The sequence below is a fragment of the Carya illinoinensis genome, chromosome 1 (assembly GCF_018687715.1).
Source record: "Carya illinoinensis cultivar Pawnee chromosome 1, C.illinoinensisPawnee_v1, whole genome shotgun sequence".
In the NCBI taxonomy this organism is placed as follows: Eukaryota; Viridiplantae; Streptophyta; class Magnoliopsida; order Fagales; family Juglandaceae; genus Carya; species Carya illinoinensis.
The window spans coordinates 40,621,821-40,649,534 of NC_056752.1; the positions used below are offsets into that span (position 1 = coordinate 40,621,821).

Here is a 27,714-nt window from a genome sequence, read left to right on the forward strand (position 1 = left end):
TTGAAGAAGAAAAAAAAAAAAAATAACCAAAGGACAAGGATGTTTTGGAAAAGTCTTAGATCTATCACGGAATCACATTCACGTGGCTCTTTTATTGCCACAAACATTCACCTTATATATACAAAACAAAAACTTCACTTTATATACAGACTACAGCTCAAGCCTCAGATTAATTAACTTTACTTACCCTCATCACCAAAACACAGGCTACACAGCAGAACTGCTCAACATTTGACGATGCGATTGGAGACAATGGAGAGGCTGCCAGTGCATACAAGCAAGATGGATGCAAGAGAGAGATTAGAGAATGGAGAGTGGAGTACAAAAGCAATGAAAAAAGATTTGTTGATTTCAGGTATAAAATGAGAGTTGTTGAGATATTCCATTGGATTTTTTTGGACTTTGTAGAGGTAGATTAGAACCATTAAATTTACAATCATTATTGTGAATTTTGGCTTTCCTAAGAGAAGTTGCAGAGTCTATGTAATTAAATAAAAAAATTTTATATTGTTAGCCTTTTTTTTTTTACTATTAGCTTGTTTATTTTAGACATGAGTTTTTAATTTCTTTGTTTAGTATAGATAATTTATTTTTTTTTTTAAAAAAAAATTTACTTAATTATTTTTTTAGTATTTTCTGAGGCCTTCTTCCCCCACAGGGTCTTAGGCAACTGCCTAACTCGTCTTGCTAGTCTTGAGTGAGCAAAAAATATGCCAACAGTAGAAGTAACTGCATATAACAAAACTTTTTTTTTTTTTGTTCTAATAGATATAAATATAACTATAAATTGGAATTTATTTTAGTATAATTTTGATATTTGACTAATAAATCAATAAAAATTTTAATTTTAATTTATTAATTTGCATCTATCATCTTAGATATTAGTTTTATATATTTATTTAGCTTTTTTAAATGAGAAAATAAGAAACCTAAAACAATATTGTTCCAGTTGATCTTAAATGAGCATTTGGATTAATTACAATTTGAGTTTTTAGTAGAACTCAAGTTGGATTTTTCACAAATCAAGTTGAGCCTGACTTTTATGAAAGTCGAGAGCTCAAGTCGGATTTTCGATATGAAAAAAATCTATTTATCATCTTTTTTCTCATCATCATTTTATCATCCGATGCTTTGACATTAAATGATAGGTTTACAAGTAAAATATAATAAATCATTTTCAATCATCTAATGCCACATCATGAGATGAAGAGATGATGATAAGAATTGGAATAATGAGTAGCATTACTCTTTTTTTCTTGTACTAAATGTGCAATATATGTATAATAAGTAGAAAATTCAATTAGTTTAGGAAGAATAAAACTAAAATAAATAAATAACAATAAGTGTGATGTTTAGTGTGTTGGGATGATGAGTAGCAAAACTCATATATATATACATACATACATACATATATATATATATATATATATAAAAGAGCCTGGACACCCTATTGTTTAAGCAAAACAACAACCGTTTTATTTATTTATTTTATAAATCAAGTAAATATGTTAAGTTCAATAAGAAGTCTGGTTTTTAAGGACTTAAGAAAAAAGATTTAATTTATCTATTGAAGAAATATTTTTAGGATAATAATGATAATTATATATATAACAATATGAATACATTTATGTTAGAAAAACTTCTTAAGTCATTAATAACGCTAATTTAATATAACCTAAATAAATATCTCAATTCAAAAGAACGATTGAGCCACTATTTCTGGCAATACTAAATGAATGAGTCATTGGTCTGCTCTCTCTAGATGAGTTTCTCTCTCCTCTTCGTAGTCCTCTCTTGATCCGTTTCATACCTACCCTCCACCTTCCTCCTTCCCTATCTCATAACTACCAAGACCTCAACACTTATCTACCAGCCCCAACTACTCCAATAACCAACCCTTCCCTTCTGTTCAATGCAAGACATCACCATGAAACAAGACCCATCAGATCTGAATATCCTTATATCCCAAACAGAGGTCCCCTCGTGGGACGACATCACCCTTGAGCCAGCAATAGAAGTCGCATAAATAATCTTAAACCATGCTCTTATTGGCAAATTGATCTCATCAAAACTATTGAACAAACACACCTTTCACACTATTATAAAAGCCGTTTGGAGTTTCATAACTGGACTTATCATAGAAGACCTAGGCACCAATTCCTACTTGTCCACCTTCCCAACCTCACAAGACAAAAATTGTGTTTTTCCAAAGGCCCTGAAACTTCAAAGGATACCATATGATTCTGAAAGAATGACATATAGGTCTTAGCTTAAATGAAATAGACCTCCAATTTTTTTTTTTTTTTAATTTAGGGTGCAAATACACTGCTTGCCATTGGAAATGATGACTTGGCGCAATGCGGAAAAAATTGGTAGAGTAATGGGAAAGCTGCTGGAAATGGACCCATAACAGCATCTACCATTGCAGTAAAAAAATATTTGCGGATTAGGGTCAAAATAGACACCACAAAACCTCTCATTGATGACTTCTCGATGCCAAGAGTCCACAGAAATCCTGCAAAAATCTCATTCAAATATGAACGTCTCTTAGAATTTTGCTACATGTGTGGATGTGTAGGTCACGTTCAACAATCCTACCCCATTTACTTAGAAAATATCTCAGAGCTACTTTACGGTCAAGGCATGCCAGCTGATGGACAGGACTTAAAAGAGGAATTTCAAGGCTGATTAGATATTGGAAACACCTGTAAAAATTGAGCCCCAACTTTTTGAACCCTTGGTATCTCTTCCTCCTATCAAAATTAGAGAGCCAAGGGCCCAAGGCAATAACCTAAAAATAGGCACTAACATTCAATCCAAAGGAAAGGAAAAAATATTCGAGGCTCTCAAAGACGTCAAAATTTATTTCCCTAGTAAACAAACCATCGGAAGCAACAGCTTGCACACATGGGAGGAAACTGTTCATCTATCCTCGAAAAACAGCCATGCAGAGAAGCCTCTCCATGTAGATCAGAAAGGGCACGTGGCGACTCCATGAGGTACCAGACAATATTTCCTGTAGTCCTTAATGAAAGCTAAAAACTTGACACATCACTTAAAACTCTGCAAATATCCAGTCAGCACATAGTAAATCCTCAAAGTCAAATCTAGCTCGCTTTCTCAATAGATACCCTAATCCCCTTTGAACAAGTGGCCCATACAGCAAAAAACAAACCCAAAGCAATTTCACAATCACTGCAGCCATTTCACATTTCTGAAACCTTACATTTAAATACACTAGGCGGCTCTAAATGCCTTAAGTAAACACTAAAATCTCCCCACTGAAAAAGCTAGAAACATCTATTTTTAAACAACCAATAATCCAATTCCAAACCAACACAGACCCAATCCTGAACCACCCCTTTTGGACTAGGCCAACGAGAGACTAACCCCTTAGACACAAAATATCACTCCTTGTAAGCCCATCCAGAAAAGCTTTCCTTGCCCTCAACCCAGCCCATCCATCAAACTCTATGACCTACCCATCCTAACTCAATCCAATCCTTCAAACATTAAACCTAGCCCATCCATACAACCCCTCATATAACCTGCTGACAGACACCATACCCCCCCTTTAGTCAAGCCCAATCACACAAGGTGTAAATCTAATCCAAGCTCTAAACATCCAAGCCAGCCCACTCAGCAACTTCCTCTCCAACCCGAATGATGACCTGACTGAAATAACCAGAAATCTAAAACAACCAGTACACCTCCTGCCATCACTCACTTTAGAGATTCCTCAAACCGAATTTTCACAAACCAAAAAGAGGAAGAGCATATCATCTAGAATCAGAGCCACTTTTAATCATACCAAAAAATGCCTACTAAGTTCTACAATGGCTGTAATCAAAGAAGAGGAAAATCCAGACATGCTGGTTCAGATCTTCCAAGCAAACGAGAACGAAACAAAGAACAAGATAAAAGAGACCCAAGAAACCATGGAAATCGTATGCACAATGAATAAAGAGGCGAAGAAAAAGAGAGTAGCAGTGCGTTTCTTGAAGAGTAGCCGGTTCAGCCTGTACAAAAAGATAGACCAAGAACAACCGGGTAACAACTCTAAATCTCAGATTATGAATTTGTTCCCTCTTAATCCAGTGACTAAAGTGGTAGGGTCCAACCAGCTCACCCATGAAGCTACTCACATGGAATGATTGAGGCTTAGGCCGGCCTTGTGCAATAAGGAATCTGAAGGCTGGAATTAAGACACAAAATCTAGATGCAATTTTCCTTTCTGAAACACTTGTGCTGCTTGTACATACTGCCTCAATTGTAAATAGACTAGGTTTTTCCTAACATGTACATTTTTCCCCATCTGAAAATAGGGAGGTTTTTTGTTCATATTGCGTACTGGCTTAGACGTTGATGTTGTTCTTGTTTCTTGTAATATATAATCTATGTTGGTGTATTCAGATCCCTACCATAACCATTGGCTACTGAATTTTGTTTATTACCCTGCTCAAAACTTGAAAAAAAAAAACAACATATAGGACAAACTTAGCTCCATAACAAAAGCTAGCCCGAGTCCCATGCTAGTAATAGGGGATTTCAACTTTGTCCTATATCAATTCGAGAAGATAGGGGGAAGACCTGTAGCCAATCCATCAAACCCATCGGGTCCCAAATTTATTTGGTCCAACAATAGGCATGGATCCCACAACATACAAGAAAGACTTGACTGAGGCATCATGAATCTCCATTGGAATAATTTATTTCCCAATACCTCAATCAAAATTCTCACAAGATTTGCCTCTGACAACTCTCCCATGATTCTTGACCCTACTAATTCTCATAATTCCCCAAAGTCATTTAAATTTAAGGAATTTTGGACCAAAGATCCATCCAGTGTTGAGGTTGTAAAGGGAGCTTGGAATATGAATGTGATTGGTACCCTAGCTTATGTCCTAACAAATAAGTTGATAGCAACAAAACTGGCCCTAAAACAATGGAATAAAACCAGCTTTGGCCACATTCAATCCAAGATCAATAAGATCAACAGCACACTCGGCTATAATCCAAAGCCAACCCACCAATCAAAGTAATATTATGTGGGAAGAAAACCTTAAGGAAAATTTGGATAAGCTCTTAAGAAGAGAAGAGTCCCTCTGGTGACAAAAATTTAAAGCCACTTGGCTTACCACAATGGATCTCAACACAAAAAATTTTCATGTTTCAACTTTCATAAGAAGGAGAAAAAACAGAATCGATTATCTCAAAATAGGACCATGACAATGGACCTTGGACCCCAAGAACATTCAACACATCTTTCAGGACCACTTCAATAATATCTTCACATCTTGCAACCCTAAATATCCCGAAGATCTTGAAAATCTCTTTCCTAAAAAAATCACAAACATGGAAAACCAATTTCTTTGCCAAATTCCTTTTGAAGAAGAGATTTTGAGTGCAGTTGGCCAAACCCCCCCAACCAAAGCCCCGGGGCCGAATGGTTTCACAAGCCTTTTTTTTTTATAAATTCTACTAGGAAATGATAAAAGTGGAATACTAGCAGCCATAAACAATTTGTTTACTCAGGGCAAACTGCTTAAAGAATGAAACCATACAAACATTGTCCTAGTCCCAAAAATTGATAGTCCCAATGCTTCTCATCATTACTAACCGATAAGCCTCTCCAATGTCTATTATAAAATAATTGCAAAAATCTTTGCTAACAAACTCAAAACCATTCTTCCAAGCATAATATCTCCATTCCAAACGGCTTTTGTCCCTGGTAGACTAATTTAAGAAAATACAATCACGGTCCAAGAAAATTTTCATACCTTAAAAAAAAAAAAAAAAAAAGCGTGGGAGAAAAGGACTGATAGCTATAAAGATTGACATGGAAAAAGTTTTTGATTATATAGAATGGTCATTTATTTTATCAATCTTCAAGGCTCTTGGCTTCAACCAAACCTGGGTCAATTGGATCAAAGAATGCATATTCACTGTCTCTTACTCCATCATTATTAATGGCTCCCACACTAGCTTTTTCTGACCCTCACGTGGAATACAACAAGTTGACTCACTGTCCCCCTTCCTGTTTATACTTGGAAGTGAAGTGATTTCAAGAATGATCTTTATAGAAGAAATGACTAATAACATTGAGGGTATCAGTTTCTCTAGAAGGGGACCTTCCATGTCTCATCTCCTATTTGCCGATGACCTTATCTTTTTTGAAAAGACAACCACCCAAAATACCCAAACTTTTGCTCAATACCTCGACACCTACACTTCCTGGTCGGGCTAAAAGATAAATCCTAGAAAATTCTCAATTCATTTCGACAACGATACTACAAACAATACCACCAGAGAAGTAAAAGAGATCCAGAATTACAAAATTTCTCCATCCAAGCTGAGGTATCTTGGACTTCCTCTCTACTTTGGTATGGGTAAAAAACTTTTCTTTCAAGAGATTAAGGAAAAAGATACAAAACATACTTCAGGATTGGAAAACAAAGATCCTCTCCTAAGTAGATAGAACTACCCTGATCTGCTTAGTGGCTAATGCCATCCCTTCTTACACCATGTCCATCCTATGGATGCCAGCCACTATCACAAAATAGATGGATAAATATAACACTCGTAAATTCACCCCAAAAGCCTGGAGCTCTATATGTATGTTAAAATCTCTAGGTGGTCTGGGTCTCAAAAAGCTCTCCTATTTCAATAAAGCACTCATTCAAAATTTGCATGGTCGCTGATTGACTACTCTAGAAGTCTATGGAAAAACTTCCTGACCAATAAATTATTGAAAAACACCTCATTCGCTGAAGTTAGAAGTAAACCCTCAAACTCCTAGTTTTGGAAAGGTCTTTTAAAACAAAGAGATTTTGTTAAAAGTAGTAGCTGCATCCAAATCAATAATGGAACAGCTACTAGAGTGTAGACTGACCCTTGGATCCCAGGTATGCCTACCTTTACATCAATCCCTAACCCAAACATCACCAACTAGGAGTCCGACATGAAAGTGGCAAAACTAATCCTAGAACAGCCAAGAAGATGGAACATAATCCTACTCTGGGCCTGATTCACACCCCACTCAGTGAATGCCATTCAAAAGATCCCACTCTTCACCTACAATTACTCCTGCATTGAGAACAAGATCAAGTGGATTCATCACTTTTCTGGAAATTTCTCAGTTAAATCCACCGACATAGCACTTGTTCACTCCCAAAATCTTAATCAAATGCAATTATGTGTTGATGTTTGGAAAACAATGTGGAAAATTAAAATCCAGGATAGATTAAAACATTTCATCTAGAAAGTCATGCATCAAATTCTTCCCACTAAATCAAACCTAAAAAGATCCATCCCAGTGGAGGAGAACCAAGACCTTTGTCCCCTATGCAAAACCGAAGAAGAAAACTTATCCCATTTATTTTTCAAATGTCCTTTTTCAAAAATTCGATGGAGACAATCTGTAACAGCCCGCTAGAAATTCAATTGTGAAATTTTTATTAACTTTAGGAATCTCGTGAAAACCCCATAAGTTTTCACGAATCCATTAATCGTATAGGTTTTTGTCTAACAACATTGTTAATGTTATTATTTACTATGGTATCAGAAGTGTGTTTTTGATTATTGGAGATAGTTAGGAAGTGTCAAAATGTATTATGGTTTGTGCCATTAGACTCGGAGGGCTATTTAAAGTCTTATGACGCAATAACATTTTTTCATATTTTCAGACAAAACGTCTGTTCAAAACTGTAGATATTATTGGATAAAAAAAATATCTTGAGGTAATTTTCATGAATATTATTGGGTAAAAATATTTTCAGTTGATTTTTATAGATATTATTAGATAAAAATATCTTAAGTTGATTTTTTGTAGATACTATTGGATAGAATATTATGAGATAATCATTTATAGATATTTTGGGTAGGAGAAAACTACACTCAACTCTCAACTCCAGCCTCATCTCTTTCATATCTCATCCATAAGTATCTCCAGTCACCTCTCCCCACGAAATTATCTTCATTTACACTTTCCATTGAAAGAATATCAAACACTCTCTCTCGGACAGCTTTTAGGAGGTATTTTGCACGCCAATTTCAAAGCTGTTGTAAGTGTTTTATCATAAAGTCTCCTTCATATAAGTTGTTCTTTCTTTAATCTAGTTTACATGGATATCTTATTTGCCCCATTTGAAGATCATTTGGTCAGTCAAATATTATATAAACTATAGAAAGGTCATTCTGAAAAGTAAACTGGAGAATATGTTATAGTTTGGAGTTTTTGACCAAGCTAATGGATAGATATTGGTCCGAAATTTTTATGGAGTATTGTTAACATGTATATATGACTATTGGTTGAGGATTTTTGCATGATTAAAGGTTTTGATGAAAGATTTTCTTAGATTTAGAAACTTAGAAACTGGAAGAGGAAAAACAGTTTCTGTTTTGAGAAAGTTTAACTCTTTGGTGGTCTAAACCTATTCTAATGACTTTGATAATTTTATTGGAGGATCCTAAACATCTTATATACATTTTATATTATTATTTTGAAGATATTTGATGTTAGTTTCAAAGATATGAAATTTTATGCAAAGAGATATTCAGATAAGCCAAAGTGTGGATATTCTTGGCTAAATTTATGTTTTGGTTAATTTCTAACCATGTGATCTTGAATTAGAAGCTTATATATGTTTTAGGACATCTTTTTAAACCATGTAATGGTTTGGTTTGAAGATCATATATTTATAAGTCATAGATCAAGAGATTTATCAAAACTAGTTGAGGAAAAAGTTTCTGTTTTTGGACTAAGTGTAAAACCAAAAACTCCAAATGTTATTTTGTGATTTTGGTGACTTTAGTTTGATGATTTAAAGCATGGTTGATGTTAGGATGATATTATGAATATGTTAGAAGTAAGATTTGATTTTTGAAATTCTTGGAGATGTTTTGATTTAAGGTCAAAACTTGTGATTCAAGTGCTTGGATCTTTTTACAAAAAAGTTTGGTGTTGATTATTAGCTTTTTCTAAATGGATGTTTTAAGTATGGTTTTGAACTTAGGATTAGAAGATGTTTGTTGCAAAATTTTGGTTTAAGCATGAGTTTTGAAGTTGAAATGAATTGCAACAAAAAATCAAGGGAAATGGCCTATGGATGTTTCGGCCATAGTGTGTTTTTCATAATTGTGTTTTGTTTTAAATTTTTCTGAGTTGATATTTAACTTTAGGACAAAATTTACATGAGGAATGTAAATTTTGGAAACTTTTGGAGTTAGTATGAAAAATCCTTAAGTTATGGATAAAACGGTCATTTTCCCACATGTAGAGAGTAAAAATGAAAATTTTACTCTTTAAGTTAGTATTTTCCATATTTCAAATTATTAGTGATTTAGTTCTAACTTTTAGAATCACTAATTATTGTTCCTCATGGTCGCACTTGAAGTTTTATAAGAAACGCGGAGATCGAGGTAAGTTAGCTTTTAACTTACTAGCAGTCTACTGTGTATGTGTGCTAAGTAAAGGAACTACAGTGTATGTATGTATGTTATCATATATGTCATGCCATGCCAAGTTATCACGTAATTGTCTATTATACAGAATTTATTCTGTCGTCGATTTTTATCTGTTACATAATATATTCTGTCATGTATTACTGTACCTTACAAGTACGTTATGCTAAGTATGCCATCTATTACATGTATGTCAAGTCATGTAATATTCACTGTTGCAAATATGTCATGTTAAATATGTTGTCTATTATATGTTATGCAATGTTACGAAATATTTCTATCTCAAGTTGGTCATGTATTTCAAGTTATATTCAAGTCACGTTATGTTATGTCAGGGCTTCAGTCATTTCGTATTCCAGTCACATTTCATCTTGATTACTTATGTATGGGATCACAACAATTGTGACGCATACACTACGTGAGACACAGCAATTATGCCACGTAGAATACATGGGGCCACAACAACTGTGGAGTATGTATTTAAGCAGTTAAAGAATAAGTTTCCGTAGAATACATGGGGCCACAACAACTGTGGAGTATGTATTTTTCATGTTAAGTCAAGTTTGTGTAGAATACATGGGGCCACAACAACTGTGGAGTATGTATTTACACGTAGAATACATGGGGCCACAACAACTGTGGAGTATGTATTTTTCATGTTAAGTCAAGTTTGTGTAGAATACATGGGGGCACAACAACTGTGGAGTATGTATTTACACGTAGACTACATGGGGCCACAACAACTGTGGAGTATGTATTTTTCATGTTAAGTCAAGTTTCAGATCAAGTTCATGTCAAGTCAAGTTCAGTTCATGTTTCAATTTAACTTATGTCAATTATGCTATGTTGTACGCCAAGTTATGCTTTAATTACTTATGAATTTGATTATGCATTTATGCTTTTACTGTCATGCATGCATCATTAGTTTGTGTAGAAGTTTTTTGTTAACTTACTGAGATTTGTAATCAAATCTCACTTTGGTAGTCCCAACTACCATTCCCCCCGAATGGTAGATCTTGTTACAGGACCTGAAGGAGAATCAGGAGCTGATCAACTAGACACAGTTGACTAAGCGATGGTGCGACGTCAATGTTAATATAGTAGTTAACGTAAATTACTACTTGTACAATGGAGTTGCATCTTTAGTATTTTTTGGATCATAACCATTTTGGACTAGTGTTGTGATCTACTCAATGGGTCTTTATGTATGAAGAATGTTTTAAGCATTTGGGATATTTTCAATTTGGTGCATAGTATTGCTAAAGAAAAAAAAAATTATCCGCTGCGAATATTGCATAATGTTAGATGCATGTTAGGAACATTGCATCTTATATGTCATGAACGGGGGCAGGTAACCTTGTGTTGCATGTCTCGACGCTTCAAATGTCCATCCGATCCTAGATGGAATTTGGGGGCGTCACAGGGTGGTATCAGAGCAAATACGTCTCTGGGCAGTAAATCCACATGTCCTTAGGAAATGCACCAAACATTAGGCTTGAAATTTTAGTTGTCAGTAGGCTTGAATTTCTTAAGGTATGAAAGGTAGTATGTGGTTTTTATACATATACTCATGTGTTTCAAGAAGGGACACATGACTCGTGATAGAATACCTCGGAATCCTAAGGGAGATAACAATCAAGAGGATCAGAATTTCCCGATGGATGAAGGATTAGTTGAGGTAAACATAGTTAACGTTGATCTGATTGCAATTGATGGTAGTATTGCATTATTGTTATTTTGGAGTAGGTCAAGTCTTTGGGGTTGGTAAATTGTACATTGTTTGATTCAAACGAGTCATTGTTTCTATTAATTGTGGTAGTGCTTGAGAATTCAGCTTGGAAACTGAATTGTTACCCTAGTGGTAAGAGTAACAATTTTCATTAGAAATATTATTGTTCATACCAATGTGGATATAGAATACCTTTTAGTAATATGAGAAAGGATATGTAGGATTGATGAATGGTATTCCACATATTTGGAGGATTGTTTTGATTCTGAGAATACGATAGAAATTGTGTTTGGAAGAGTAATTTGATTAGGAGAAGTTTTAGCCTTAGTAGGATTCATTTATGATAATAGTATTACCACGCCGCCAATAAATGATTTCTGGTAAAGCACTATCTTTATGGATACATAGATCGATCTTCTTTTGAAGACTATTATATGGGGAGTAAAATCTTGGTCTTGAGGATTTATGTGAACATTAGGAACAAATCATTTAGAGTTAAAATAATTGATAACTCATGATGGATAGAAGAGTTATGACAATCATAAGAGAGAAAGTCTCAAGTTTAAGTTATTAACTGGTCAGTTATCGAAGTACCACCTAGGAAGATGACTGATTATTGCGATTATAAAGAAGTAAGTTAGTCCTAGACTAGTAGAACTCCTTGAGGTTTTTATTAACTTGAAGATTACTGAGAGTTTGGATATGCATGATTAAATGCATATTTATATGAGTCATTGGATCATGTCATATATATGAAAATCCTGAAAGAAATAAAATGGAGCACATAAAACATATACCAGAAGATAGAGACACAAATATGAATATTTATGAAGTATTATTTTATTATCATAAAGCAGAATTACAGAAATTTGAGGCTCTTTGCCTCAATCTTTAAACGCTCTTGCTCTTCAAAAATCTGCATGCATTTTCTATCTAAAGGAGTAGCCACTCGAAAAGAAGAGTTAAGTAAAGATTTTAAATCTCTGTTCTCTCGCTTTACTGCTTCTATCTTCATGTTGGATTCCATAAGAAGCCTCTGAAGGATAGAAATTTTCTCCTGGAGTTTGTCAACCCCACCAGTCCTGGATTACAGTCGCTGAGAATATGCGACAATGGCTGATGAGTATCGAGTACCGAGACTCACAAGCTCGTAGATAAGTTCATTATCTGACTTATTAGTCAGATCATTATTGGATTGTATTATAGCACCTACGGAAGAAGCATAAACAACTGGTAAACGAGGTGCAGAATACCTCATGTTTTGGTAATGAGAAGATTGCTGAGCCATTGCAAAGTGAGTAAACAGAAAGAGATTGCAGAGTAACAATGCAGACTAATTTCAGAAAAGTGAAGAAGATGAGATGAGAAAGAAGATGAACTGAATAATTCTTTTATAGAGAAAATTATGACGAATCATCTCTCGTGAATCATTTCTCTACAAGAGACAAGAGCAATGTAGTATCATAGCTGCGGTGCCTGACAATTACAGAAGAACAAAGTAGTGTCGTAGCTATGCGGCGCCTGACAATTACAGAAGACCTATAAAAATCATGCGCATCAGAGTTGTCTGGTCTAAAACAGAGGGCCACCGATTAAAAAAAAAAACAGAGATAGAGAGAGAGGATAACAGCTTAATTTTGATGAATTCTCTACTAACTTTGGTATTTACAAGAACACTTAAAGTATATCGCCTATGTTTTCTAAAGAAAAGTTTCGGAAGATTATTTACTTGAAATTTTAAGTTTGGAGAGTGTGTCGATACAACTTGGCCAACCTTGTGGAAAGAAGTATAATATAATTGTTGATTAAAATAAGAGAGTTAAGGAATGACATAATCTCAAAGGTAAATATATACGGGATAGACACCAGGTTGGTAAGCAACACATATTCCTTAATTTGTTATTTCTTACTTACTTCGATTTCGATGACGAAATCTTTTTTTTTAGGAGGGGAGATTGTAACAGCCCGCTAGAAATTCAATTGTGAAATTTTTATTAACTTTAGGAATCTCGTGAAAACCCCATAAGTTTTCACGAATCCATTAATCGTATAGGTTTTTGTCTAACTACATTGTTAATGTTATTATTTACTATGGTATCAGAAGTGTGTTTTTGATTATTGGAGATAGTTAGAAGTGTCAAAATATATTATGGTTTGTGCCATTAGACTCGGAGGGCTATTTAAAGTCTTATGGCGCAATAACATTTTTTCATATTTTCGGACAAAACGTCTGTTCAAAACTGTAGATATTATTGGATAAAAAGAAATATCTTGAGGTAATTTTCATGAATATTATTGGGTAAAAATATTTTGAGTTGATTTTTATAGATATTATTAGATAAAAATATCTTAAGTTGATTTTTTGTAGATACTATTGGATAGAATATTATGAAATAATCTTTTATAGATATTTCGGATAGGAGAAAACTACACTCAACTCTCAACTCCAGCCTCATCTCTTTCATATCTCATCCATAAGTATCTCCAGCCACCTCTCCCCACGAAATTATCTTCATTTACACTTTCCATTGAAAGAATATCAAACACTCTCTCTCGGACAGCTTTTAGGAGGTATTTTGCACGCCAATTTCGAAGCTGTTGTAAGTGTTTTATCATAAAGTCTCCTTCATATAAGTTGTTCCTTTTTGAGTCTAGTTTACATGGATATCTTATTTGCCCTATTTGAAGATCGTTTGGTCAGTCAAATATTATATAAACTATAGAAAGGTCATTCTGAAAAGTAAACTGGAGAATATGTTATAGTTTGGAGTTTTTGACCAAGCTAATGGATAGATATTGGTCCGAAATTTTTATGGAGTATTGTTAACATGTATATATGACTATTGGTTGAGGATTTTTGCATGATTAAAGGTTTTGATGAAAGATTTTCTTAGATTTAGAAACTTAGAAACTGGAAGAGGAAAAACAGTTTCTGTTTTGAGAGAGTTTAACTCTTTGGTGGTCTAAACCTATTCTAATGACTTTGATAATTTTATTGGAGGATCCTAAACATCTTATATACATTTTATATTATTATTTTGAAGATATTTGATGTTAGTTTCAAAGATATGAAATTTTATGCAAAGAGATATTCAGATAAGCCAAAGTGTGGATATTCTTGGCTAAATTTATGTTTTGGTTAATTTCTAACCATGTGATCTTGAATTAGAAGCTTATATATGTTTTAGGACATCTTTTTAAACCATGTAATGGTTTGGTTTGAAGATCATATATTTATAAGTCATAGATCAAGAGATTTATCAAAACTAGTTGAGGAAAAAGTTTCTGTTTTTGGACTAAGTGTAAAACCAAAAACTCCAAATGTTATTTTGTGATTTTGGTGACTTTAGTTTGATGATTTAAAGCATGGTTGATGTTAGGATGATATTATGAATATGTTAGAAGTAAGATTTGATTTTTGAAATTCTTGGAGATGTTTTGATTTAAGGTCAAAACTTGTGATTCAAGTGCTTGGATCTTTTTACAAAAAAGTTTGGTGTTGATTATTAGCTTTTTCTAAATGGATGTTTTAAGTATGGTTTTGAACTTAGGATTGGAAGATGTTTGTTGCAAAATTTTGGTTTAAGCATGAGTTTTGAAGTTGAAATGAATTGCAACAAAAAATCAAGGAAAATGGCCTATGGATGTTTCGGCTATAGTGTGTTTTTCATAGTTGTGTTTTGTTTTAAATTTTTCTGAATTGATATTTAACTTTAGGACAAAATTTACATGAGGAATGTAAATTTTGGAAACTTTTGGAGTTAGTATAAAAAATCCTTAAGTTATGGATAAAACGGTCATTTTCCCACATGTAGAGAGTAAAAATGAAAATTTTACTCTTTAAGTTAGTATTTTCAATATTTCAAATTATTAGTGATTTAGTTCTAACTTTTAGAATCACTAATTATAGTTCCTCGTGGTCGCACTTGAAGTTTTATAAGAAACGCGGAGATCGAGGTAAGTTAGCTTTTAACTTACTAGCAGTCTACTGTGTATGTGTGCTAAGTAAAGGAACTACAGTGTATGTATGTATGTTATCATATATGTCATGCCATGTCAAGTTATCACGTAATTGTTTATTATACAGAATTTATTCTGTCGTCAATTTTTATCTGTTACATAATGTATTCTGTCATGTATTACTGTACCTTACAAGTACGTCATGCTAAGTATGCCATCTATTACATGTATGTCAAGTCATGTAATATTCACTGTTGCAAATATGTCATGTTAAATATGTTGTCTATTATATGTTATGCAATGTTACGAAATATTTCTATCTCAAGTTGGTCATGTATTTCAAGTTATATTCAAGTCACGTTATGTTACGTCAGGGCTTCAGTCATTTCGTATTCCAGTCACGTTTCATCTTAATTACTTATGTATGGGGTCACAACAATTGTGACGCATACACTACGTGAGACACAGCAATTATGTCACGTAGAATACATGGGGCCACAACAACTGTGGAGTATGTATTTAAGCAGTTAAAGAATAAATTTCCGTAGAATACATGGGGCCACAACAACTGTGAAGTATGTATTTTTCATGTTAAGTCAAGTTTGTGTAGAATACATGGGGCCACAACAATTGTGGAGTATGTATTTTTCATGTTAAGTCAAGTTTGTGTAGAATACATGGGGCCACAACAACTATGGAGTATGTATTTACACGTAGAATACATGGGGCCACAACAACTGTGGAGTATGTATTTTTCATGTTAAGTCAAGTTTCAGATCAAGTTCATGTCAAGTCAAGTTCAGTTCATGTTTCAATTTAACTTATGTCAATTATGCTATGTTGTACGCCAAGTTATGGTTTAATTACTTATGAATTTGATTATGCATTTATGCTTTTACTGTCATGCATGCATCATTAGCTTGTGTAGAAGTTTTTTGTTAATTTACTGAGATTTGTAATCAAATCTCACTTTGGTAGTCCCAACTACCATTCCCCCCGAATGGTAGATCTTGTTACAGGACCTGAAGGAGAATCAGGAGCTGATCAACTAGACACAGTTGACTAAGCGATGGTGCGACGTCAATGTTAATATAGTAGTTAATATAAATTACTACTTGTACAATGGAGTTGCATCTTTAGTATTTTTTGGATCATAATCATTTTGGACTAGTGTTGTGATCTACTCAATGGGTCTTTATGTATGAAGAATGTTTTAAGCATTTGGGATATTTTCAATTTGGTACATAGTATTGCTAAAGAAAAAAAAAATTATCCGCTGCGAATATTGCATAATGTTAGATGCATGTTAGGAACATTGCATCTTATATGTCATGAACGGGGCAGGTAACCTTGTGTTGCATGTCTCGACGCTTTAAATGTTCGTCCGATCCCAGATGAAATTTGGGGGTGTCACACAATCCAGATGGCCGATAAATATTATAGTTTTTGCAAGTTATCCCATCTTTAGCTGGATCTCAATCATCTTAAATCCCTCAAGGGAACTAAAAATACCCCAGGAGGACATCCACTCCTTTCAAATCTTTGCTATCCTTGCCATGGATAATATCTGATTCCTTAGAAACAAATCACTCATGGTGCTCCCTGTCCCTCCATTACCTGGTTTGTAACAAAAGTCACACAAAAATTCAAAGAACACCTCATAGCTTGGAGCACAAAATCCACCCATAGGAACTTGATTGGCAACTCCCTCCAACATGAGTCTTCTCACTCTCCTTTGATATAGCTGTCAGACAACATGGAAGCACCGTAGGAAGCACCGTAGCTACCTTATGCATATCTGATAAAGGCATTCATGTTTTTGCACAAGCAAAACTCACCCACAATACAAATCCTAATGTAGGAGAAGCATCAGCAACACTAATGGCAGTAGAAGTGGGAGCAAATAGAAGTCTAAAGATAATCATCATTGAATGAGACTCAACACAAACAATACTAGTCATCAACAAGCCAAAGCTGCAACAGATTGGGCAATGCAGACAACCACAAGAGACATTCACCACCTGCTACGCAGTTTTGATTAGCGGACTGTACAAAAAATTCATTAATATCAAAATCAATATGTACATAACTTAGAGCAATAGACAGCTTTCAACCAAGTGTATGAGAGCATTCCCCTAAATTGAATTCCTCCATGTGTACTGGATTTTCCAAATGACAAAGATCCTCTTATTATTATATAATTAAACTGCTACAACACTCAGGGTTATGTTTTATTTTTATGAATGAAACTTGCTTTAAAAAAAATAAAAAATCTTCCTTCAAGATTTATCATTTCTTCTTCTCCACCCTAAACTCAGACCCTCTCGGCCTCACCACCTGAGGAGTCCCATCATAATTAGCTCTAGTACATCTGTCTCCACCTCACCACCTCTATCTCACAGTCACGAGAATGTTCTGCTCACTTCTTGTAGCCTATTGGAGTCCTTGTCAAGTACTTAGCGTTTTTACAATTTCTTAGGTTCTGATTTTTGCATACATGTTTGTTATTTAGGCCATGTTTGTGTTTCATTTATTTTTATTATCTTATTGTGATTTGATTATTGGGCTGAATTGCGAACAAATATGGCATAAAAAAAAAAAAACTCATGTCTTGCCCATTCAACGAATACGGGCAGATAAGGGCAGCAAGTTAATTACTACAAGATGGGGACGGCATACGGGGTGGTGGGTGGTAGGCATAACTCAGAGAGAGAGAGAGAGAGAGAGAGAGAGAGAGGTAAGAAATCATCGTCTCTCTTGATCTCATAGGTTTGTAACTCTAGACATGTACGACTAATTTGATTATTTATTTGTCTTTTATCTCGACATACATATATATATATATGGTACATGAAATAGATAATTGAAATGATTATATAGTTTGGCTGCTTGTTTTGTGATAATAAATAGCCATTGGAGGAGTCATTTCTCCAAGTGATGAATGGCTAAAGTGAGAGTTATAGCTTTTCATGGAGCATTATAAATGTAACGTTTGGTTTTCAAAAGTTTTTGGAATCTTTTTTAAAAGAATTTCGAATCAATCCCAATAAACACCAAAAACTTTGTTTATCTCACTAAACAATTAAAATTGCATCTAATCATTTACTATAGTTTCCGTCAAAAAACAAAACATAAAAACCCAAAAAAAAAAAAAAAACCCACAAAGAATTGATCTAAATAACTCTTCAATTCTATAATTTTATCTATTCATTTTCACAAGTTCTAATATAAGACATACTTCAAAATTTTTGATCCAAACATATTCTAATTCTACCTATTTTTATTAAACCTAATACAGAACACATCTAAAAAATTTTACAAAACGACAAGAATTTTTACTTTTCGAAATTTTCAAAAGATGATATATCTTTTGGATTTTTTTATTTTTTATTTTAAACAAAAACCTTCAAGGAGTGGTCGATCGGCCCACATTGCTTTTTAAAATCGTCCTGACTATCAAATGATTATACTCTTAATGATGATACGAAGGGGTGATAATTTAAGAATTATTTGGATCGTCAGACGAAATAAGATTTTTTAAATAAAAGTTAAATAAAATAATAATATTATTATTATTTTATTTTAAAATTTAAAAAAATTAAATTAAGATTTGAAAAAAAATAATTTATTTATTATATTTTATGTAAAAATTAAAAAAAATTATAATAATAATATGAAATGAGATAATTTTCCAATCCAAAGGGCTCTTTTGTATGAATTCACATTTTCCCGTCACTGCAAAAGTACATTGTAAACGAATTTTCACGCATATTATGACATGCATCTGATAGAATTTTATTCCAGCGTGATGAATTCACGTATGCTTGACAGTTGACATTTTAATTCTCGAGATTTAAAAAACTACCTCTATTCGTAAACTTTTGTGAGTTTTGCTGATTCTGAATATTATTGTGTTGTGTTTGTAGCATTTACGTTATGAAGATTTTCAATAAGGATATCTTGGATAGAAATAAATAAATCAATCAATTTACTAATTTTCATTTAAAATAAATAGCTCTCGACTTTATCTTCTTCATTTAATCAAAATTAATGAAGTTTCTCATCACCAACACAGAAGCATGAAGTGAGATAGTAAAGAGAGAGAAGATCAAATTGGCCAACCAAAGTTTCGAAAATAAAAATGCTAACATTATTCCTATGTGGTTGGTTGAAGACTCGTTAGATTGCAAATGTAAGGGCATTCCATCCATCATATTCTGCATGTGCTTCTGTTGCTGCATAGGAGAGAGAGGACGAAAAGACCATCTGACTTCAAATATCTTGCTTTGGAAATAAGTAATTGAGAATGTAGTATCATGTCATACTGATCTGCATTAAACCAATGTAGTGTTCTTGACGCTACTCTGGCATGCTTTCCAGTGCCGCATCCCTCACATCAGTAAAAATAGTAGTGCGCAGAAGCATCTGCCCATTGTCTGGCACAAAACCTCTGTTTCTCAACTGCCACAACTTGAAAATTCCAAACCGACGAGTTTGGATTATATTCCAATGGCCATTTTAACTCGAATTTGTAGTAAAAGTAAAACTGGTTCCACTAATGCCAAATTTTCTACAAATATGCAAGGTTCTACCATGATTAACTATCAGAGAGCCATTAAAATATTCATTTCCAGAGACCCACGATTAGCATGGTAGAAATAGCTGTGAGCAATGCTTCTATAACAATTACTCTAGAAACAAAGTCCATGGACTATACCTGCATTACCAACAATCGAATAGCAGCAACAAAACACAGATGAGTGAGTTACTTCCACTGAGGCCATTTGATTGAAGTGGCTGATCCACTTTTCACATTTGATGGGCCAGAACCGTGGGTGGACTCGTGCCACACCATCTCCATCTGGCAGAAAGCAAAGAGAAACACATGGTCAGTAATGTTCATATTTTTCCTTTGAACTTGCGGAATGAAAACACTGTTACATTTCCTCATGAGAAAGACATGGTTGTAAAGGTTTCTGCTGCATCAAATCTGACATAAATTTGCCCAGTTGGGAATGCCTTCTATACAATTGTGTGTGGATGTGGAAATACATAGTTTTGTGCTAGGGTGAGGCATCACAAGGATCACCACCACTTGCGGAGATAGAATACAAGGCAGTAGGAACACACCTCTCCAACAATCACTGTGTCACCTTCCTTGACGCCAAGGTTTATAAGAGATTTGTTCACACCACAAGCCTCGAGAACATGTTGAAATCTTCTCTGTGAGTCCACATACCTGTTTTCCAAAAAATGAATTGACAAATTTTCACAAGATGTGTCAGATACAAAGCAAAGGCAATATCTGATCCAGGTGATTTTTTTTTTTTTTTAAATTTGGGTCCAACTAAGGATTTGCCCAATGCCTTTTAGTACCACTTCTTAGTGGATTCTTTAGTTTCTCCTCTTTCTCCAAGATTTAAACTAGATTTTTTTTTAATCACGATGGATCTTGGAGACCGTGCAGATGCAATATTTAAACCCCAGACTCATGTAATGCGTCCCCATCACATGGATCAAGTAAATCATTTGCTTTTCACCAATGGGACGTGGCCCCTAGAAATTGTTTGCACCCAAAAGTTCAAACCTTAGACCTGAAGCGAGCATACCACTAGGCCCCGTTTGGAACTTCGTTTAGTCTAAATTTAAACCGAGTCTAACATCCAGACACCAAACTCTCAAATTACTAAACTCCTCTCAACTCAAAACCTTTTTACACGTTGGACTCACAATCTTTTTCAACTTCCCATAAATACATATAAATTTATCTTAACATCCAAATACATCTAAACTCATCTTAGGTGGACTCCACAAAACTCACTCCACTATATCAACTCACTACTATTCATAAAGAACTCATCTTAACTCGACTCAACATTCAAACGGAGCCTAAGACTAAGACCCTTACCACTTGAACCAACCCCTAGAGCAGTTAAAATAGGAATATCATTCTAATTTTAAACCTAAGTTTCAATATTCGGGTCTTTATATCCATCAATTCACACAATTTTTGCAACATACTCGGCAACAATGAGAGAGGAAACCCTATCAAACATTGCCAAGAGGAAACCTGTGTATTCATATTTGTGTGCATTTATATGTTCTTTGACATGTCTGGACAACAGAAACCCCCCAAAACCAAAGAAAATATCATCTTAGAAAAGGAAAAAAAAAAAAAAAAAGAGAGAGAAAATGGACATGCAGAGTATTAAGGTGAGATGCAGTTCTCCTGAGGTCAGAACACACAAAAGATTATAAAATCCCAAATTTTATTTTCTAACTTTTTTTTTTAATTTTATTTTGATGAATAAGAAATTTTATTAAGACAAGTAGCAAGGCAAAATCAAGTACACAAGAAGTATAGAAAAACTAAAACTGAACCTAGTTAAAAGTCAGAAACTAGAAAAAGAAACAAGGAAATCATGGACACTAGCTCCATTAAACACAATAGCCAAAGCCCATAGAAATAAGGTATTAAAGAAAAAAGTCTAAGTTCATCCACTGAGCGATCCTTATCTTCAAAGCATCGATCATTCCTCTCATCCCAAATACACCACATAAAGCATAAAGGGACCATATTCTAAACAACAGCAATTTGCAAATGAGTTCTGCTATATATAGTCACTTTTGCGTACTTCTTGTGCAATCTACCGATGTGATTAGCTAAAACAGTTTTTTTATATTAAAAAAAGTGACACAGCCAATCACATTAGTGGGGTGCGCAATGAGTACGGAAAAATGACTATTTTGTTTGCAAATTACCCCTTAAACCTCTCCAGCAAGCAAAAAGATCCACCACCCTCCTAGGCATCACCCAAGCCATTCCACTTCTACTGAACATTTCATACCATAACACCCTAGTCACCTCACAGTGTAATAATAAATGATCCGCCGATTCACCAGCTTTCTTACATAAAAAACACCAATCCAAAACAATTAATCCACTTTCTAACTGAAATGGAAAACCCAGCACAACCATGCAGGTTGGAGTTTGCACATTCCTGTTTGACACTTCATTCCAGACCAGAGATACAAAATCCAAAACTGACCAATATGGGCATACCATTCCTTTGTCTAGCCTGAACCAGACTACCTAGCACAATAGCTAGAAGTGAACTATAACATAACCATGGGAAGCATTTTTTTTTTTATCAGTAAATAATAATTTTATTAAAATAGGCGAAGCCAAGTCCATGGGACATATACAAGAGCAACACCTATGCATATGACTGTATAAAGATACAAGGAAATCATGTACATTCATGCCATTAAAGTCTATTACAATCGACCAGTGGAGTAGAGTATGAAAAAATAAAATAAGGGCACACCAGAGTCAGCAGTCAGCTTAAAATGTGACTGGAAGAAGAATAGGAGAAAAAAAATTATGTATAGTGATCATAGTGAGTATTTATTAACATACCGCCAGTTTGTCATCTGGACAAAACGTTGCAACCCAGATCCAACTACATGCCAAGTATTAGTGCTGCTGTCATGAAAGATCTCAAACTCATTAATAGAGGCACTTCGTTGTTTATGTACCAAATCAGCTACATGGTTCAAATTTTCCAGATCTTTTGGACCTGAAACAGATGGAACGAACTTGTAAAAACAGTCTATGTGTCACATCGGGAGTATCGACTATACAGTACACTTGCATTTTAAGATTTCAACTATGGTTAAGGAAAGAGAAAAATATATAGAATGAATGAGAAACTAGGATAATGGTTTAACCTTCAAAATCCATTTTTTCTCCTCTACTCTTTTGTAACAGCTCGTAAGCAGAACAGATCACTTCATGAGTGCCCTCCTTTTTCACTGCACTCATGCAAAAAGGTTGAATCCCACGAGCTTGCAGCATTTCCTTAAATGATGGCCACTTTTCGCATGCATCTGGAAGGTCCATCTTGTTATAAGCCACTATGTAAGGCTTTACAGCAAGTTCAGGATTAAAGAGTTCCAGCTCTAGACGAACTGCATCAAACTCAAGTTCTGGCTGCGTACCTGAGCCATCAACAACATGCACCTAACAACTCAAGAAAAGTAACAAATGTTCTATTAGCCCACAAATATGCATGCAACCCCAACAGACAAGATCAAGAGTCAAAACAGGCAAAAGATCAAACTGACTACATTGTCTGAAACACAGATCAAGAGTCTTTCTTTTCCATTTAGGGGAATGGGGGTGGGGACATGCCAATATGAATGGAACATGGAGAAGGAATTGAGTGCTCTTACTTAACTAGTGTTACTACGTATCAACGGGAGACCACATGATAACAATGACTCTCCAAAGCCAAAGATGGAAGATTTAAAACATTCTTTACACCTCCGAATTCAGATTTCATGCCTGAAACAAAAGGCAATCTAGGCACTTTACTTACCCAGTTTTATTTTGAAAACACTTCTCCATCAGGTTCATGGGGAAAGTTCTCAATGCACCCAGTTAACAGGCTCATATTCAATCATTTTTGGCTTCTTGCAACTATTTATCCATAATACAAGGAATAAAAATGAAGCACTTTTTTTTTTTAATAATAAAAATGAAGCAATTTTTTACATCTTGTTTATACTGATTGTTATGAAAAGCAGGGTTTTTTTTTTCTTTTTCTTTTTTTTTGTTGGGGGGGGGGGGGGGGGGGGGGGGTCTTTATTTAATTCGGTTTGTGTATTTTTGTTACTTAAAAATAGAAAGAGCACAAAGCTATATAGGTGAGAAAATTTAATCCTCTTTTCCTTTTGTACTGCTTTCTTAGCAAAGAAATGATGGGGGGCAGTTATATTATTTGCATGCCTTAAAAATGAAGCAATTTGAAAACTTATTACGATATGAATTAGAGGAGACCATGTATACTTCCTGTGTATATGAGCTTCGCCTATTACATTCGTTGAGTAAAATTTTTACTTAAAAAAACAAAATGAATTAGAGGAGACCAAGGTTTTTTTGTACCTATAGGGAAAAAAAAAAAAGGTAAGAACATTGGTCAGGAGAGTTATTAAAATATGAATAAAAAAACTTGTATAATATGGCTTCTTAAGGTCTTAATTACTTCATTATTGAAAAGAAATTCATGATAGAAATCCTGTACCAGAGCAGAACACCTTTCAGTATGCCGTAGAAATTCATGGCCTAAACCAAAACCCCGGTGGGCTCCTTCAAGTAAACCAGGCAGATCTGCTACCACCATTGTTGTATCATAGTCAAATGAAACTACACCCAGATTAGGAAGTAAAGTTGTGAAGGGATAATTTTCTATTCTTGGCTGTGCGGCACTTATCACGCTCAGAAGTGTGCTTTTTCCTGCATTTGGTGCACCTATGATTCCAACATCTGCAACTAGCTTTAGCTCCAAATCCAACCACCTGATCAAGAACACCACCATAACCACAAGCATGTAAGAAGGAAAATTACTTGGAAATACATTAATTACTCCTTGTGTGGCGTAGACAGGGAAAAGTGAGTAGATAAATTGTAAGCCTTCTTTCAAGCCCTACAACATACAAAACTTGGTGCAACTAGGCCTTCGGCAAATCTATTATCTATTATCTATTGCCTATATAAATTTTGAACCATTTCCTCTGCTCTAATCGAGCAACCTCAACATTTTCCTATTTTCCTTTATTTTATTTTATTGGTTCCTTAATTTTATTATTCACTTAATTAGAACATAACCTTTCCACTTCACCTATTATGATCATTTGCTTAATCATATTGTACACTCCCCCTACTATGTAAATGACCATTCGATTTCCACTTCCCAAAAGACCCTTTGGCTCTCATATGCTACTGGGTTACCTTGTTGTAGTAGCATACAACCTATGACATAGTCTGATGCATCCATGTGTACTTCAAATGGCTTAGTGTGATCTGGCAACTATAATACAGGGTCATCAATCACTGCCTGATTTCAATTTCCACTTCCCAAAGACCATTCAGATTTCACTTCAATTGTACTTACCACACAAAAATCAAAGAGTTTTTTCTTTTCCTTTTTCCTATTCCTATAACAAATTCGGAGCTTTTTCCCAAGCATAAAGCAGACATGCGACTAGTAATATATAATTAGGGAAGCATTGGCATTTAGAGGGTTTTGTTTCTGCTCATTCACGACATCTACCCATGATGTTAGATAAGCCCCTATCTTCTTGAATGTTAATAGTCTTTTAGTTTTCTTAGTGCATATATTTTGATTTTCTCAACTCATGCATTTTTAGTTTCGTAACAAATAGATTCATATGGGTCATTGATTTTTAGAGGAATTTAAAGAGCTTATAAGTTATTTCTTTTGTTGGTTAGAGTTACTTTAAAATATTATATAAATGGTTTTTGGTACCTCTAAAAAACGTTTGTCAGGTTTCTCATGATTAATATAAACTCATAAAGAGAGTATGAGGAGAAAAGACCAACGTCCACGCCTGAATTTTGGAGATCAAGGTACTAATTTTGGTGCTCTTTTAAATGTTCTATTCGTTGCAAAATTGCTGAAACTATGTTTTTAATATTCCTATGTAATTTCAAAACTAGTCTTTTCTAAATTGATTCAATTCTGAAATAATTTTGAAACAAAATATCATGATATATGCATCTAGGGAACAGTCGCTTCAAATTGAATTCTCCCCAGATACATCTATTCAATTAAATTTTGAATCTATTCTGAGTATATGGATTGTGCTAAAGATTCAAAACCTCCAAAATCCAAATTCCTGGATGAGCAAAAATACTGCAGCCTGAATTTCAATATTAAGAATTATGTGTACTCTTAAAATAATGGGTACCCTTGAATCCTAACAAGGGCTTTGGTGCATCTAGTTGGAAATATGTCACAATTTTTTTTTTCTTTTGAAGAAAAAAATGTCACAAATTAAGAGCCCATGTTAAGCATAGAAAGTGTAATATCCTTAGCGTTGATCTAGGGAAATAATACTACGCGCTACAACTCTATGATCTAGGTAAACCAAATAATTCACAATTATTTCACCTTACTCTAATTGAACAAAAAAAAAAACTCAAAGAAAGAAATAAAAAGTCCTTTCCAACAATCCCAGAAACAGAGAAAGAGAACTCACATTTCCGGACCAACTTCACCATTCTCAGCAATCCGTGGCACCTTATTCGTTCCCGACTTAAACGAGGCATTCCCTCTCCCTCCTCTCCCACCGGGCAAAACCAATCCCCGCTGCCCCGGATACAACAACTCCAAGAGTACTTCCTCCTTGCCTGCCTCCCTAACAACTGTTCCAGGCGCCACCTTGACCACTACATCCTCTCCCTTGGCCCCATTCTGCATCCTCCCCTGCCCATGAGACCCCTTCTCGGCCCGAAAATGTACGCTGTTGCGGAACGGCAGTAGGGAATTCATCGACCCGTCGACTTCTATATACACATTCCCACCTCTCCCTCCGTCCCCGCCTGAAGGGCCCCCCATTGGTACGTACTTCTCGCGCCGGAACGCCACGACGCCATTTCCACCATCTCCGGCCTTGACGTATATTTTGGCCCGGTCAAAACACCGCATGACTGCCGGTACTCCCTTCTCTTTAATTGCATCTCCCTCTTCAAAAGACTCGCCCTCGTTATCATAAAAATCTACGGATTCACCACTATCAAATCCAAACTTTTTGCCATCATCGTCGTCGTCGTCATCACCGACCACGTAGAGTTTTGCCGAAACTCCGTGCTCCTTCACTATTCCTTTATAGGAACCATCCTTTTCATACATATTCACTCTTTTGCCACCCATAAACCTAGATTTTTCTTCCCCTTCTGCTTCTTCTTCTTCAAAATCATCGTCGCCTTCGTCATATTCCGAATCAGAATTAACCTCAAAGATTTCAAATTTCCCGTATTTATACCCTAAATCACCATTCTTCACGGAGTCCTCTTCTTCTTCGCTGTTCAAACCCTCAAATTCATTCTCAACTTTCTTTATGACCGATTCTGAGAGCTTCACCTCGTGAGAAAGATTCAATGAGGGGACAGAGAAATCCTCCTTGGGAGGGAGGCGAGTGTAGGTAGTGGCTTCCCCGGCGGAGAGAGCGACCGGTTCGGAAGGGGACTTGTACCTACCGGATTGGGTCTTGAGCTTAGGTTTTGGGTTAGGGTTTCGAGGGGGCTTTCTCTTAGAGGGCTCGCGAGGGTTTGGACGAACGACAGCTAAGGGAGAGAAGAAGCTCGTGGAAATGGAGGCCATTTTCCGTCTGCGGCGGAAAGAAGCGGCAAACAAGTTAACGGGATTTTTAGTTCTTATGAGAGAACAATCTGGGATTTGAGTGAAAGTGGATAAGGCGCCACGTGTCTATATTGATGTCAAGCGGGAAATCTTCTAAAGACACATTTGCTGATAAATAATATTTTCAATTGTAAGTACGAGAGTTATGTAATTAATTTTTAAAAAAATAAATATAAGATTTATATGAAAAAAAAAATTTATTTTTTTAATAATAAATTTTAATTTTTTCAAAATAATTATATGGTACTTATATATTTTATAACTATATATAACATTATTCTATGTACCTACTTCATAATATGTGGAACATAAAGACATATTTAGTTTGCGGATGAG

The 27,714-nt window shown here is 34.9% G+C and overlaps 1 protein-coding gene across 2 annotated transcripts; it reads right to left on the reverse strand.

The window, feature by feature from the left end:
- Window positions 1-19,126: 19,126 nt before the first annotated feature.
- On the reverse strand, window positions 19,127-27,404 carry LOC122319028 (GTP-binding protein OBGC, chloroplastic). 2 transcript variants are annotated; one of them, XM_043136889.1, is made up of 7 exons: window positions 26,216-27,404; window positions 24,238-24,511; window positions 22,883-23,174; window positions 22,572-22,731; window positions 20,282-20,390; window positions 19,869-20,012; window positions 19,127-19,621 (listed from the first exon to the last, which is right to left on the reverse strand). In XM_043136889.1, exons 1-6 carry the CDS (start codon window positions 27,337-27,339, stop codon window positions 19,917-19,919), a joined length of 2,055 nt encoding a protein of 684 aa, XP_042992823.1. In that variant the 5' UTR covers window positions 27,340-27,404; the 3' UTR covers window positions 19,127-19,621; window positions 19,869-19,916. The 2 variants fall into 2 exon arrangements, with proteins under 2 accessions (XP_042992823.1, XP_042992831.1); XM_043136897.1 differs by having other exon boundaries at window positions 19,127-19,721.
- Window positions 27,405-27,714: the final 310 nt, after the last annotated feature.